Raw genomic sequence first — 17834 nt, 5'->3', positions numbered from 1 at the left:
TGGGAAAGGTCAATATGCCATTTCTATGGCAATAGGATTGGCACCCATGGCAATTTATGACGAACCCCAGTGAAGGCACGAGTCCCAATGTACTTTCACTTCTCTAATCACAGTAATTGTTCCGAGTCCTCCCGACTATTTGATGTTGTTGAATGATTAAACAACAAACACGTAGCATTTGACATGTTAAAGCAATAAAAGGTGAATTCCAGAACATCCAAGTATGAAATGTGGTAGGGTTTAAAACAGCAGTGCCATCAAAACACACTCGTAGATGTACCAAAGTGTTTTCTTTGAGGACAGTGTTGTTGTTCATGGATTAAGATGCCTCTGAAGATATGAAGCTCTAGTTACAGTGAAAGCAAAGTTAACAAAATCACAAAAAAACTATTTTTGTTACTGCCTCAGCGTGCTCAAATCCAAACCCCAATAACAGCAAGCTGGGAAGAAGGGTTTGCATTGGAACCAAGACACCAGGGGTTGCTTTTGGCTATCACAAATGGGCCTCAAAACCACCAAACATTTTGTGACTTCACAGACAACATTACTGAGAGCAAAACCAAACCCTGGAAACACATTGGAGTCTAACACCCAGTGGGATGCATCACCCACACTACTGCATCAATCTATATTAACTGAGTGCTCACCTGTTGATGGAAATGTGTAAATTAACAGTGAAGTCTATCAGACTTGTCATGAAAGATGTATGAAGATCAATCTGATCTAATGCAAGAACCCCTGGGCTGTGTTCATTAATGTCAAACATTGATCAAAAGCATGACTCATAACTTGTAGTAGAAGAATCCCGAATGCCTTGAGAAACTGCCAGAAAATAGTATATTTTACTCACACACAATCATGTTTAAGACTTCTAGACAGTCTCTGAACACTTAGCTCTGAGAGATGTCCTAGCGTAATCCATACTGCTTACATTTGCAGGAAATGGACTGCATTTGGCTAGTTCTACACGTCAGCCTCAATAACTATAAGAAATGTGGCACTTTGCCATCAATCGCTTCACAGAATGTTTTACAGTCCAAAGACATATGATACATTTGCACAAATCTTAATTTCTAAATGCTGCCACTGCCATATAAAATAATAAGAATAATATAGAGGAAAATTCACATTGAGTTTTAGTGGTAAAAGAACAAAGGGCATCAGAGTTAAACATACTTTCCCCTCAGAGTCAACACAGGATACAGGCCTCTCACTAGGTGACACATTGTGGTGTACTAACTGTACTGTTATGTAGCCTAGTGCCACATTTCAGTCAGGGGCTGAGGGTGGCAGGTGAACGCAAGGTTAAGTAGCTTCAGTACAGCTTCATTTCCACAAAGACACCAGTTCAAATTTCATAACAAAGGAGCAGGGGTCACATTTCCATGTCTCAAAATACCTTTTACATCTCCTCAGTGTCAACTACTGATCTAATGGTTAAATGGAGTACAAACCACTGGGTTAAACATACAGTACTTAGTTATAATCCCCATGTAATGATGGCTTCAGAGAAGAGACTCTACACAGCTTTTTCAGGCTGACATCATGTCCAGTGTAATGTTATCAGAGCACAGGGGGCGTGCTCAATTTATTCCAGCATGTCACCTGTGCAACTAGAGCGAAATAACTCTAGATCACCTTTACTCCACACACAGAAACGCATACAAAGCTCTCCCTCGCCTACCATTTGGCAAATCTGACCATAACTCTATCATCCTGATTCCTACTTACAAGCAAAAATTCAAAATGGAAGTACCAGTGCTCAATACGGAAGTGGTCTGTAAACTCAAACCGAAAGTACCAGTGCTCAATACGGAAGTGGTCCGATGAAGCGGATGCTACACTATAAGACTGTTCCGATAGCACAGACTGGAATATGTTCCTGGATTCATCCTATAACATTGAGGAGTTTACCACATCAGTCACCTGCTTCATTAATAAGTGCATCGATGAAGTCATCCCAACATTGACCTTACGTATAGTTGAAGTCGGAAGTTTACATACACTTAGGTTGGAGTCATTAAAACTAGTTTTTCAACCACTCCACAAATGTCTTGTTAACAAACTATAGTTTTGGCAAGTCGGTTAGGACATCTATGGGCGGCAGGTAGCTTAGTGGTTAAGAGCATTGTGCCAGTAACCGAAAGGTCGCTAGTTCTAATCCCCGAGCCCACTAGGTGAAACATCTGTCGATGTGCCCTTGAGCAAGGCACTTAACCCTAATTGCTCCTGTAAGTCGCTCTGGATAAGAGCGTCTGCTAAATGACCAATTATTATTATCTACTTTGTGCATGACACAAGTAATTTTCCAACAATTGTTTAGAGACAGATTATTTCACTTATAATTCACTGTATCACAATTCCAGTGGGTCAGAAGTTTATATACACTAAGTTGACTGTGCCTTTAAACAGCTTGGAAAATTCCAGAAAATTATGTCATGGCTTTAGAAGCTTCTGATAGGCTAATTGACATCATTTGAGTCAATTGGAGGTGTACCTGTGGATGTATTTCAAGGCCTACCTTCAAACTCAGTGCCTCTTTGCTTGACATCATGGGAAAATCAAAAGAAATCAGCCAAGACCTCAGAAAAATATTTGTAGACCTCCACAAGTCTGGTTCATCCTTGGGAGCAATTTCCAAATGCCTGAAGGTACCACGTTCATCTGTACAAACAATAATACACAAGTATAAACACCATGGGACCACGCAGCCGTCATACCACTCAGGAAGGAGACGCATTCTGTCTCCTAGAGATGAACGTATTTGGTGCGAAAAGTGCAAATCAATCCCAGAACAACAGCAAAGGACCTTGTGAAGATACTGGAGGAAACAGGTACAAAATTATCTATATCCACAGTAAAACAAGTCCTATATCGACATAACTTGAAAGGCTGCAAGCAAGGAAGAAGCCACTGTTCCAAAACCACCATAAAAAAAGCCAGACTACGGTTTGCAACTGCACATGGGGACAAAGATCGTACTTTTTGGGGAAAAGTCCTCTGCTCTGATGAAACAAAAATAGAACTGTTTGGCCATAATGACCATCGTTATATTTGGAGGAAAAAGGTGGATGCAAGCCGAAGAACACCATCCCAACCGTGAAGCACAAGGGTGGCAGCATCATGCTGCGGGGGTGCTTTGCTGCAGGAGGGACTGGTGCACTTCACTAAATAGATGGCATCATGAGGAAGGTAAATTATGTGGATATATTGAAGCAACATCTCAAGACATCAGTCAGGAAGTTAAAGCTTGGTCGCAAAGTGTATGTAAACCTCTGACCCACTGGGAATGTGATGAAAGAAATAAAAGCTGAAATAAATCATTCTCTCTACTATTATTCTGACATTTCACATTCTTAAAATAAAATGGTGATCCTAACTGACCTATGACAGGGAATTTTTACTAGGATTAAATGTCAGGAATTGTGAAAAACTGAGTTTAAATGTATTTGGCTAAGGCGTATGTAAACTTCCAACTTCAACTGTATATATCCCAACCAGAAGCCATAGATTACAGGCAACATCCACACTGAGCTAAAGGTTAGAGCTACCGTGTTCAAGGAGTGGGACACTAATCCTGACTATTATAAGAAATCCCGCTATGACCTCCGATGACCCTTCAAACAGTCAAAACGTCAATACAGGACTAAGATCGAATCCTACTATGCCGGCTCTGACGCTCGGAGGATGTAGCAGGGCTTGCAAACTTTCACGGAATTACACAGGGAAACCCAGATGTGAGCTGCCCAGTGACGCGAGCCTACAAGACGAGCTAAATTCCTTCTATGCACACTTCCGGTAACTATGCATGAGACCACAGGCTGTTCCAGGCGACTTAGGGATCTCGCTCTCCGTACCCGATGTGAGTAAGACCTTTAAACAGGTTAACATTCACAAGGCCGTGGGGCCAGACGAATTACCAGGACACGTACCCAGAATATGCGCTGACGATCTGGCAACATTTTCAACCTCTCCTTGACCCAGTCTGTAATACCTACGTTTAAAGCAGACCACCATAGTGTGCCCAAGAACACCAAGGTAACCTGTCTAAATGACTATCGCCCTGTAGCACTCACATCTGTAGCTAGAAATGGTTTGAAAGGCTAATATTAACACCACCATCCCAGACACCCTGGACCCACTCCAATTCACATACTGCCCCAACAGATCCACTCCACACTATTGCACTCCACACTGCCCTCTCCCACCTGGACAACAGGAACACCTACGTGAGAATGCTGTTCATTGACTATTGCAGCGTTCAATAGCATAGTGCCCTCCAAGCTCATCACTAAGCTAAGGACCCTGGGACTGAACACCTCTCTCTGCAACTGGATCCTGGACTTCCTGACGGGCCGTCCCCAGGTGGTGAGGGTAGGCAACAACACATCAACCACGCTCACCCTCAACACGGGGGCCCCTCTGGGGTGCGTGCTTAGTCCCCTCCTATACTCCCTGTTCACCCACAACTGCGTGGCAGCGCACAACTCCAACACCATCATTAAGTTTGCTGACGACATGACAGTGGTTGGCCTGAGCACCGACGATGATGAGACAGCCTATAAGGAGGAGGTCAGTGACCTGGCAGTGTGGTGCCAGGGCAACAACCTCTCCCTCAACGTCAGCAAGACAAAGGTGCTGATCGGGGACTACAGGAAACAGAGGGCAGAGGACACTCCCATCCATTTCTACAGGGCTGTAATGGAACGGGCCGAGAGCTTCAAGTTCCTCGGTGTCCATTTCACTAGGGAATGATCATGGTCCACACACTCCAACACAGTTGTGAAGAAGTCACGACAATGCCTCTTCCCCCTCAGGAGGCTGAAAAGATTCAGCATGGGCCCTCAGATCCTCAAAAAGTTATACAGCTGCACCGCTAAGAGCACCTAGACCGGCTGCATCACTTGTTGGTATGGCAACTACTTGGCATCAGACCGCAAGGCGCTAAAGAGGGTAGCGCGTACGGCCCAGTACATCACTGGGGCCGAGCTCCCTGCCATCCAGGACCTCTATACAAGGCGGTGTCAGAGGAAGGCCATAAAAACACCCAAGTCATAGACTCTCTGCTACCGCATGTACCGGTGCACCAAATCTGGAACCGACAGGAACCTTAACAGCTTCTAGCCCCAAGCCATAAGACTGATAAATACACTGAACAAAAATATAAGTGCAACATGCAACAATTTAAAGGATTTTACTGAGTTACAGTTCATATAAGGAAATCAGTCAATTGAATAAATTCATTAGGCCCTAATCTATGGATGTCACATGACTGAGAATACAGATATGCATCGTTTGGTCACAAATACCTTAAAAATAAGGTAGGGGCTTGGGTCAGAAAACCAGTCAGTATCTGGTGTGACCACCATTTGCCTCATGCAGAGCAACACATCTCATTCGCATAGAGTTGATCAGGCTGTTGATTGTAGCCTGTGGAATGTTGTCCCACTCCTCTTCAATGGCTGTGCGAAGTTGCTGGATATTGGCGGGAACTGGAACACGCTGTCGTAAACGTCTATCCAGAGGATCCCAAACATGCTTAACGGGTGATATGTCTGGTAAGTATGCAGGCCATGGAAGAAATGGGACATTTTCAGCTTCCAGGAATTGTGTACAGATCTTTGCGACATGGGGCTGTGCATTATCATGCTGAAAAATGAGGTGATGGCGGTGGATGAATGGCACGACAATGGGCCTCAGGATCTCGTCATAGTATCTCTGTGCATTCAAATTGCCATTGATAAAATGCAATTGTGTTCATTGTCCGTAGCTTATGCCTGCCATGCCCATTCCATAACCCCACCGCCACCATTGGGCACTCTGTTCACAACGTTGACATCAGCAAACCGTTCGTCCACATGACACCATACACGCTGGTACAGTCGAAACCGGGATTCATCCGTGAAGAGCACATTTCTCCAGCGTGCCAGTGGTCATCAAAGGTGAGCATTTGCCCACTGAAGTCCGATCGACGTCGAACTGCAGTCAGGTCAAGACCCTGGTGAGGACGACGAGAACGCAGATGAGCTTCCCTGAGACGGTTTCTGACAGTTTGTTCAGAAATTATTCGGTTGTGCAAACCCACAGTTTCATCAGCTGTCTGGGTGGCTGGTTTCAGACGATCCCGCAGCTGAAGAAACCGGATGTGGAGGTCCTGGGCTGGCATGGTTACATGTGGTCTACGGTTGTGAGGCCGGTTGGACGCACTGCCAAATTCTCTAAAACGACGTAGGAGGCGGTTTATGGTAGAGACATTAATATTCCATTCTCTGGCAACAGCTCTGGTGGACATTCCTGCAGTTAGCATGTTAATTGCACGCTCCCTGAAAACTTGAGACATATGTGGCATTGTGACAAAACTGCACATTTTAGAGAGGCCTTTTATTGTCCCCAGCACAAGGTGTACCTGTGTAATGATCATGCTGTTTATTCAGCTTCTTGAGATGCCACACCTGTCAGGTGGATGGATTATCTTGGCAAAGGAGAAATGTTCACTAACAGGGATATAAACAAATGTGTGCATAACATTTGAGAGAAATGAGCTATTTGTGAGTATGGAACATTTTGGGGATCTTATATTTCAGCTCATGAAACATGGGACCAACACTTTGCATGTTGCGTTTATATTTCTGTTCAGTATAGATAGTGAAATAGTAAAAAAATTGCTACCCGAACTAACTCTTTGACTCATCACATACGCTGCTCCTACTGTTTATTATCTATCCTGTTGCCTATTCACTTTATCCCTACCTATATGTACATATCTACCTCAGTTAACTCGTACCCCTGCACATCCACTCTGTACTGGTACCCTGTGTATATAGCCAAGTTATCGTTCCTCATTGTATATTTATTCCCCGTGTTAATATTTTGCTATTATAAAATAAAAATATCTCTGCATTGTTGGGAAGCATTTCACTGTTAGTCTACACCTGTTGTTTACAAAGCATGTGACAAATAAAATTATAATTTGATTTGGACTGATAGAGCACACTACAGTGAAAAAAGGTCACATGAAGCAATGCCTTAACTTGCTGATTGTTTGATCCAACAATATTGGTTGAATGCTTGCATTTGAACAGCACACTGAACAGAGTGATAGTCCTTACCTCGGAACTTCTTGGGTGGGTTGTTAAGGTCCCCTGTGTCTGGCTGTACCACACAGCGGTCATCCACAAGCCTGGGGACAGGAGGAGAAATGACAGCTGTCAAACACTCAGAACATTCATCTCTCTGACTACACATCAATCTAGCCTCCAGAAACAGACAAATGATAACATCAGCCACAATTTTCATTCTCAGCAGTGGATGCTACTGATGCACGTGTATACACACAGTACAAACAATGATGTTGAGTCGCTCAATACTTTAAAGGGGAAATTTGCAGATGAAACAATAACAAAGCTGGGCACCCCACCACTGTTTTGGTAAAAGGCTGAGGGATAGGACAGGAGAAATGTAACCACATTCAAATTCTTAGACAGAGCTATGGATGTTGAGTTAAGTTTTATTTCAGTATACATGGCAGCTAAAAGCTGAATTGCGTACACACCAAGAAATCAAAGTAAATCAATAAATGTGTTCGGTAGCTAATCAAGCATGTTCAGAAGTCTGATGGATGGGTCATGGAGGGTTGTTCAGTTCAAGCACTTTGGATGGTGAGCGAAGCAGAGTAGAAGAAACATCGATGGAGGAGGGAGAAACTCAGTCACAGCCAGGTGGTTAAAGACAGATAGGTCCGCAGTCTCAGCAGCGCACCTCACTGTGCCCAACGTCCTCTCCATGCTCCTCCAGCACTACCATTTGTGCAGTACCCACTTGGGTGATGCCACTGCTGCCACTGGCGCACAGGCTCACCAATATTTGGTAACAAACGCAAGGACTGACTGGATGCAAGGATTGACCATCCATGGACAACTCATCCATGACATTAAAATTACAGTTTTAACTATGTTTTGAGGCTATACAGTGTTTGTTTACATTTACATTGTTTACAAACATTGGAGTAAAACAAGCTTATATATTGGGTTCTGATGGGGTACGACAGTTGAACTAAGCTTTAAGTTATATTCTTTAAGAATCAATGGGTATACATAATTTATAATTGCAAAAATGGATGTAGCAACTGCAGATTGCCCCTTTAATCTTCATCTTTATTATAAACCTGTCTCTTTCACTCATCATTATGACATTCATTTTGATCCAGGCTATTCCTGCATGTGTCACCAATCATCATCACAGTGCATAATACCACTACTTCATCGTATCAACAAAAGGAATATTGGTCAAGAGTTGTAGAGGGCAGATTGCTGTGGGAGCCGTCAAACTCAGTATGCCCAACTTTGGCCAAGCAGAATAGAGGCATCCAGCTGCCCTCTCTGGAGGCTGCACATTGAGACCTATAAGGACACAAAGGCCTGAGATCAAACCGTCTAAACAGTGGATGTGAGCTGTTTCACCCACTACCTGCTGTAAGGGCATTCACAGCAATACTACGCCAGTCTGCTCACTCAGACCTAAGCCAAACCTTCTAAGCTAAAAATAAACAGAGCAAAAACAGCTTCGGCTGAGATTCCTGGCTTAAATGTGTATATTTGAGGGGTTATTATGAAAATAAATATTTGGTTTGGGAGAAGCTGGTGAAATATCAAAGGATTGGGTCTTTGCCTATGAATAAAGCTTTTAGGCCGTTAAACCTCATGGTTTCAAGAGCAGTTTTTTTCCCTTATTATTACTAATAATAGTTCTTATTACATGCCTATTCACACTTAACTCCGAAACATCTAAATCCATTGAGCCTTATGAACCTTATGAAAACCAACACAGCTGAATTAATATTGAGGCACTTGAATCTGAACACCTGAACATCTGTGATTGGCATTCATCGAGCACTCTCCGTTTGATTCCTATTTTGGTGCAGCAATGCAAGAATCAGAATTAGGCTTAGTATTGATCCTCATTCTTGGAGAAATCTGCTGAAGCATTTACACTATTAGAATCTAACATTTTAATAATATAATAATAATATAATATGCCATTTAGCAGACGCTTTTATCCAAAGCGACTTACAGTCATGCGTGCATAATTTTTTTTGTGTATGGGTGGTCCCGGGGATCGAACCCACTACCTTGGCGTTACAAGCACCGTGCTCTACCAGCTGAGCTACAGAGGACCACATAGGTCCTCTATGTGGTCCTCTATGTGGTCCTCTGTAGCTGTAATTACACTAGTCACAACATTGTATTGACATGTTACATAGGCTAATATTTTTGTAACTAATAATAATGAAGTTGAGTGGGTTTTTTTTTATTACACAAGAGGCATATTCTACTTGTGTAATAGCAAAACAAGCTCAACTCCCTTATTTTGCAATTACAAAGCACTTAATAAAATAATATGTAACCACAATGTTGTTACTGTAGTAATTAGTGTAACTACACAGTTATAAGACCCATGAAAATCAATTTCTTAATAGCTCTGTTAAATTTACTACTGGCTGCAAAACACAGGATGCTTGGCAGGTAGTCTGAAATATAAATATGACACCTCCATGGGGTTCTGGATCCAGTCCAGTCAGCATTTTCCTTTTATAGCCCATGCAGTGTGTAGGTTATGTATTGTACTGTAGGACATTCTTATGTTTAGATAAAAACACACTGTAAGTATCTCCCCAAGGGAAATGAATGGGGTTACGATAGTTGTATTTGTTTTACATATCAAATGACTAATATCTTGTCCATGTATCACATGGATGAACTGCATTGTGCTGATAATGGATAGATTCAGGCCTATCTGCATTAATGACACCTGCAAGATGTAATTTAACTAGATTTGAATGCAGAGATCGTTCTGATTGTTCTGATTGATTTGAATGCAGAGATCTTTCTGATTGCTCATTCTGGATTATGTGTGTATTGTTTTGTATTGCTAGGGATTACTGCACTGTTGCAGCTAGAAACAAAAGCATTTCGCTGCACCTGCGATAACATCTGCAAATCGGTGTACGCAGCCAATAAACTTTGAATTGAGCCTGTAAAGAGGTGTAATGATGGATATGTAAAATCAGCAAAGGGCTTCAGTCTTGCTTTGTGTTCCAGGATGAAGCCAGCCCAGCAAAGACTATAGGCCCCCAGTACAGTAGTGAACAGAACAGTCCTCTCTAAACCAGCTGCAGACCAGGTGGCTCATTATACAGCTGTCTCTCAGTGGTCAGTATGATACACAGAGACAACCAACAGCATCACAGCCTACTGCCTGCTGTTGCTATAAAAAAAAGTGATTACCAGGCAGAACAGTGCAAGGTGGGCAACTTGACAAATGAGCACTGTCAAGTAGGGCTGTGACAGTCATGGAATTTTGGATGACAGTAATGACCAGCCAAATGACAGCGGTCATCATAATAACAGTTCGAATAACGTTTTTAGATGCATATTTTCTCCTCTCCTCCGCTCCTGACTGCATGTGCTGCCATAGAAATATAATGAATAGAACGGACATCCCCATTCAAGTCAATGATGGCATAGAACCTTGTCGTGACCCTGGACAACACCCTGTTGTTCTCCGCTAACATCAAAGCGGTGACCCAATCCTGCAGGTTCATGCTCTACAACATTCGTAGAGTACGACCCTACCTTACACAGAAAGCGGCACAGGTCCTATTCCAGGCACTTGTCATCTCCCGTTTGGCCATTGTGCCATTAAACCCCTACAACTCATCCAGAACGCTGCAGCCTGTCTGGTGTTCAACCTTCCCAAGTTCTCTCATGTCACCCCACTCCTCCGCACACTCCACTGGCTTCCAGTTGAGACTCGTATCTACTACAAGACCATGGCGCTTGCCTACGGAGCTGTGAGGGGAACGGCACCTCCTTACCTTCAGGCCCAAACGAGGGCACTACGTTCATCCACCTCTGGCCTGCTAGCCCCCCTACCTCTACGGTAGCACAGTTCCCGCTCAGCCCAGTCAAAGCTATTCGCTGCCCTGGCACCCCAATGGTGGAACAAGCTCCCCCACGACGCCAGGACAGCGGAGTCAATGACCACCTTCCAGAGACACTTGAAACCCTACCTCTTTAAGGAATACCTGGAATAGTATACAAGTCCTAGCTAAGGTGTTTTGTGGTTTTAGAATCTGGATTTATTAAAATCGAAATGTGCATGGAAATTTGCTAGCTAGTGTCTGCTTACTGGCTGAACCAGTCTCAAATCAATCCATATGAAACGTCAGTTCACACACTCAATGCTGAATACTCCCTCTAGCTAGCTAGCTAGTTAGTGTAGTGAAATTCTAGCTAATAGCACAAATTAGCTTTCATGATAAGGCAGTTTGTTCTGCCATGATTAGTGTGCGGAGTTCTGCAGCACAGCTGACTGCTCTAACTGAAACGTTCTCATGTTGGCCAAATGTTACAAAGTAGCAAGTAAGATACATGCTGATTTCTAAGAACAGTCCCAAAACTTTGGTGTCGTACAAGTTCATCAACAAGCTGGCAAACTAGCTACCGTAATGGCCATTCAAACAAGCTAGCACTAGGCTGCTAGCTGGGGCAAGTTTGCTCAGCTGATCGAGCATGGTTTGCCATTGTAGCCAGTGCGTCATGGCTACGGAGAGTGGAGTGATTTTTTTGATGGCGTGACCATCTAGCTATGCGCTTCCCGATCCTCTCATGACTGTGGCTGTCCATCTGCTGGAGGCTTCAAGAGGCTTTCAAACAGACTTGATCTAGCTACTGTTGTAGCCTATCCTTATTTTTAAATAACTTGTTTATTTTGCTTAACAAGCGCTTTGAGATTCTGTCTAATGAAAAGTGCTATAAAAGTTTAATAAATTACTATAATTTTCAGAATAAAAAAAGGATGAATAAAAAAATAAAAATAAATGGCAGATGAGCAAAATCTCGATTTTTAGAGATGAGTTCCACGTTTGGTTAGACAGATGGCTTCTGGCAACTGCGTGTCGCATTAGAATGACCCAATCTGATTTGAGACAATGAGTGTTCCCATAGGAGCAAAGCAGGAAGTAAAATATGGGCTGTGATTTGTTGATTCAATTTAACTGACATTACAAAACATATATTCCATTGCATGAGCCACATCAGTTAACATCATTTGAATGTACATTCTACATTATCATGGAAATTATTACATCACAATACCAGGCAGCCATTGCGAGTGTACCCATGAGTTTACGATCATCGCTAGAAGGGATCTAGCTATTGTCAAATTAATGTCACAAGTAAAAAAAAAAAAATGCATTTAAACTCACCCTAACCCTTTTCCAAATGAGCCGACTCTTTTACGTGAACGGAGCCAAATGAGCCGGCTCACCGAAAAGACTCGGAATGCCCATCACTACTGCCTACCTATGCCTGGCTGTGCCCCTCCCCTCTCTCTCCCTCGCTAGCTCACCCTTTCTTTGCTGTGTTCTCTGAAGTAGCCTACGGCAACTACTCGTCTCCTCCATTGCAAAACTACTGAATCTTAGGAGTCGATTCCTAGCTTGACACCCAGAAATGGGAGTCGACGGGCAAGGAATCGAGGAATCTATTATTTTGAGTGGACTCCCCACCACTAGTGTCTAGGCAACTAAAGCCTTGTTTGCTACAACACGTTGCTTGTTTCAGCAAGGAGCAACACAGTTTAATTACGCTGTTAAGAGTCAATGTTACGGCAGAAACGGACTCAAGGGCCAGATAGTGACGAGGTATGATTAAGATTGCTAAACAAGGAGGCTAAGATTGGAAAGGGCAACACAGATGCCGTGTTCATTATCACTGAGGGAAAAGAACAACAAAAAGGCAGGAGCAGAAAATGGAGGAGGAACAGGAGGCAGTCAAGCTGCTCTGACGCCAGAGAACTAGAGGCTGAAATAATTTAATACCTTCCAGAAGTGTTGTCAAGTCCATCAGCCTTTTGTGAATCCAGTCACGGTTCAGTCAATGATCTCCCTAAACCCTCAACCCTCAACTGTGGCCGTGATGATAGTTGAGGCGTGAAAATACTCTCTGATTCTCTCTGATAAATGGGTATCAGCATTTTTTATTTTAAAGTTCATTGCATAAGCTCTCAATATTTATATTCAAACACAGGAAGCAAAATAATTTAAGCCACTTAGGCCCATCATTTCAGGGTTTACTAATGGTACAACTTGGGAGAGAAAGAGAGCCAACACATCCTATAAACCTCCCACAATATGACATCACCTGCATCGTGTCCCATTGACACTATCCCGTTCAGTATAACATGTTCCTCGCTCAACCCCATCCCTCTCTTTCCTGACACTCACCTTTCCTACTGTTTCCCTTTTTCCTCCATCTCACTCTCTTATTTGCTAATAACACCCTCACTTTCCACTGCTATACTGCATCAGCTGGACTCCAAAAGTGTATGTGACCCCTCTCTGCCTCTCACACTCCAGTTCCAAACACTCTCTGCCTTGCCATTTATCAAAGCGTGTTCTAAGGGCATAGAACAGTATCACCAGAATGACAAGCATTCTGCAATCTAGCTGTTCTTATTATACACTTCACCACGTCAGCTGAAACCAGTATGAAACTGTGTTTCTTTAATAACAATGGAATTAGCACAGGTTTATTTAGCTAATAACATTGGGGGAGCAAACATAATTAAAGCTTGTGAAGTAAAAGCCATGACTCAGACTAAGCCGTTAAATAAACCCCTCCATTATTCTACGTTATCACCTTGGCTGCAGTTCCAGCTGTCTCCCTGGCTTCAAACACCAATAAGGTTAATAATTTCACTGGTACCTGGATCTGTCTGTGTATGTGCATGCGTACATGTGCACAGACCGGTGTCTGATCTTGGATGTGTACTGTACTGTGACAGACATGAGTCTATGAGCATGCACATATTCAATAATAGAGAACGCTTGTGATGAATATCAGTGGGGTTTTGATGAGAATTCAAGTTGAGAGGGATTGGATTCATATGCAGCAGTATAACAGTAGGAAGACAGACGTACCCTAAAGTGCTGATAAATCCACTGGTAGAGCCCTCCGCATAGAGGGAGCAGATGTCCCCTATGTGGAGGAAACTGGACATCTTGTCTGACATGTTGCCTCACCCAGGACTGTGCCTGGAAAAGATGGAACAGACAAGAGTTAGCATGACAAATAAACCACACAGATGTACAGTCATTTACCCTGATAAATACATAATATTTCATGTTATATTATGCAATAAATAACCTATACCACTATTACTGTGTAACTACAACATTGTTACTTATAGTAACTATGTGTAGTTACATAGGTATAATGGCAACATAAGGTAAAGTGTTCACAAACATGTTTGCGATTGGATACGTATTCACATATTACAAACATTTACCCCTATAGGATGTCTTATAGTAGCGCAATTAAATAACTCCAGCATGGAATAATTATTAATCTAGAAATTATTCAGCAATTCCACCTTGTTTAATCAAGGTAGAATTATAGACTAGAGGAATGTACTCAGGCAGTTTGCACGTCTGGAACTTGACTGGATCAACAGAACTTGATAGGACTGTCATTCCTGTGGGATGTTGGATTTGTACAGTTGGGAGAATTTGAAGTAAGCAATGCTATTGTATGCCAAGATATGGCCCATGTTTACATATTAAACAATCAAACATTACAGTTTGGTGCATGCTGTGTGTATTTGTGTGTAGACATAGGCTAGCGAAGAGCGTCAACACAGCCAAGTCTCTCACACACAATACCGTACAGAGCAATAATTGAATAAGGGTCGTTCCATATTAATTCAATCACTTTCTGACTGCACCCCTTTTGATTCCAACGAAACCTTCCATACATGTTTGCCCATGGTAGAAGTGGTCAGAAAGTGACTTTTTGGATCGGAATGCCAAAACATTCAGGAGATAGAGGTGCTCAAATTTGACCCTACCATGAGACATCAATGTCTTCATCACGGTTCAGTTTTATATTATTTGAAAGCTCACAAAAAGGGTTGGCAAACTATTTTATAATTGCTAGATATAGAAAAAATCCTTTAACGTCAATTACTCAAAAACACGTGAATAACTATTTTTTTCATGTTCAAATACACTGAGTGTACAAAACATTAGGAACACATTCCTAATATTGAATTTCACCCCCTTTTGCCCTCAGAACAGCCTCAATTCATCGGGCATGGACACTACAAGGTGTCGAAAGCGTCCCACAGGGATGTTGGCCCATGTTGACTCCAATACTTCCAACAGTTGTGTCAAGTTGGCTGGATGTCCGTTGGGTGGTGGACCATTCTTGATACACACGGGAAACTGTTGAGTGTGAAAAACCCAGCAGCGTTGTAGTTCTTGACACACACAAACTGATGCGCCTGGCACCTACCAACATACCCCTTCTTAAATGTTTTGTCTTGCCCATTCAACCTATGAATGGCACACATACACAATCCATGTCTCAATTGTCACAAAGCTTAAAAATCCTTCTTTAACCTGTATCCTCCCCTTCATCTACACTGATTGAAGTGGATTTAACAAGTGACATCAATAAGGGATCATAGCTTTCACTTGGATTAATCTGGTCAGTCTATGTCATGGAAAGAGCAGGTGTCTTTAATGTTTTGTACGCTCAGTGTATGTAGCTTAGACCCTATTTTACATCGGTTGAGACACAGCATACTATTGAATACAGGGTGGGTGTCATGTGGCTGATAAACGTACTAAAATGCGAATACAATTAAAATGTAAACTTTCAAGTGCTACCACAAAACTGGTTGGAGGTCCACACATGATAGAATGTTGACTTGAGTGGGAATATCTATTGTTTTAAATGAAACGGACAATCTTCCATAGGAAACCTATTGAAATCATAGAAATATAGATAATAGAATAGACATTCCTATTGAAGTTGATATTCGACGGTGGGTGGACCGCCATCTTTTTGGTAGTAATTGGAAGTTACAATTTCAATTCAATTTCAATTTCAATTGAGTACCAGCTAAATTGCAGTGGTCTGAAGGGATAGGTCCATTCTCTGAATTCTGTTTCTATGATTGAAATGACACCCACCCTGTATCCAAGAGCATGCTGTGTCTCAACCGTCGGCGGGCATAACACAAACACCTCGGGTGATGTAAAATAAAGTCTAAGCTACAACATGTGAAAATGAGATGAATCTGAGTTTACACGTATTTAGATATTTGACGTGATGAAGACATGGATGTCTCATTGTGGGGTGGGGTATGTAAAATGGGTAAACTTTGGGTGTCTCTATCTCCTGATTGTTTGAGTATTCAGGTCCAAAATCTAACTTTCTGACCACTTCTACCATGGGCAAACATGTATGGAAGGTTTCGTTCAAATCAAAAGGGGTGCAGTCAGAAAGTGATTGAAATCATTATAGAAACAGCGTGTACCAATGAATGCGGCCCTGAGGAAAACAGGTCAAAGCACAGGGCCAAAGCCACTGCATACTGATTGCAGTGACACTGTACCACTTCTGCTGAGAACCCCTGACTGACAGTTTGGAATTCGATGCTACGTACAAATGAACAAACCTGAACAAGAAAACACATTGGATTCAATTAATGGGTGAACTTTCTTATACCATGCACTACAAGACACCATATAACCTCTGAACTAAAGCTGGTCTAATCTAAATTGTCTTGGCATTAATTATCTGTTGAACATTTACATATCCCTGGGCTTTTGCATGGGATGATAGTCCATTACAGTAGTCATTTAATTGGAAATGGTGACACACTCAAATTCTCTGTAGCCACAGGGCAGAGGTCCTCCTGTACATCATTTTTTTTTTTAGGTCAATTTGACTTGATCATAAATGGTTTCAAATGATAGTGTTCAACAACCAACACAGCTCATGCAGGTTGCCGGGAAGTGTATGAAAAATGTATGCATTCACTAACTGTAAGTCGCTCTGGATAAGAGTGTCTGCTAAATGACTAAAATGTAAATGTAAATGTAAGTGAGTGATAGGCTACAGAGGCTACATGAACAAACACTCAAAGAAAATATAGGCCTATTTTAAAACTCTACATTCACAAGCTCACTCATCTTTATGGAACACTTTGAAAAACCTACAAATGCCTGCAGGCCTATCCATTAGTAATAATCATTCCTGCCCAAATCCCCAGTGAGAAACACTTGCCTGTAAACATAGAGGCAGTGCACCTCATCAACATCCCCAATTCAAACCTCATCCAAACAGAAGCAAATACTGTAGCCATCTAGAATGTAGCAATAGGTCTAACTGACTCCATCAGAAACAACCATCTGACAATTCTATTTTACTCTTGCATGGTTTGTTTACCTATGCTGTCATTGATGTAGGTAACAATTGCCTGGGATAGGCTTCTGAATCATCAGGATGAAACAAAATGAATCAATATAGATAAAAAATTACACTAATCCTACATTTACACTAACACTAATCCCAAACATTAGATTTGTTTGACAATAACACTAATCCCAAACATTAGATTTGTTTGACAATTACTAAATTGATACATTGTCATTACATTGTTAGGCTACGTTGTCAGTCTTTGCTTGCTTTCTAGGCTACATTATTACATCCTGAGTGAAGCTGTCAAATGCAACGGAGTCGCGTAAACTACACATTTACCGCTTGGTTACATCGTATCAGTATTGCCCACATCTGACATGTCACTTTGAGTCTAAAACAGTCAGGTTAAATTCTACGATACATGCCCATTTTGGGGAACTTGAAATGCAATGCAATGCAATAAAAACTAGAAGCCGTAGCCTACTAAGGATATATCGAGGTAGGCTACAACTTGTGGGTTAGCCGTGCTGTACTTCCTTGACAATTGATGTTTGATGAAGATGT

The 17834-nt window shown here is 42.1% G+C and overlaps 1 protein-coding gene across 1 annotated transcript in view; it reads right to left on the bottom strand.

Annotated features, from left to right (window-relative positions):
* The window catches only part of LOC311134159 (inositol 1,4,5-trisphosphate-gated calcium channel ITPR1-like), a gene marked incomplete at its 5' end in the record, with an annotated part of 152309 nt that extends 138236 nt beyond the window's left edge, over nt 1–14073 (bottom strand). The window contains 2 exons of the mRNA XM_084167769.1: nt 7110–7180; nt 13982–14073. Of these exons, the coding sequence (XP_084023895.1) occupies nt 7110–7180; nt 13982–14073 (163 nt within the window). The remainder of the gene's footprint in view (nt 1–7109; nt 7181–13981) is intronic.
* Nucleotides 14074–17834: the final 3761 nt, after the last annotated feature.

Source organism: Coregonus lavaretus, assembly GCF_964263955.1.
Source record: "Coregonus lavaretus genome assembly, chromosome: 8".
Classification (NCBI taxonomy): domain Eukaryota; kingdom Metazoa; phylum Chordata; class Actinopteri; order Salmoniformes; family Salmonidae; genus Coregonus; species Coregonus lavaretus.
This window is presented reverse-complemented; position numbering and strand designations above follow the sequence as displayed.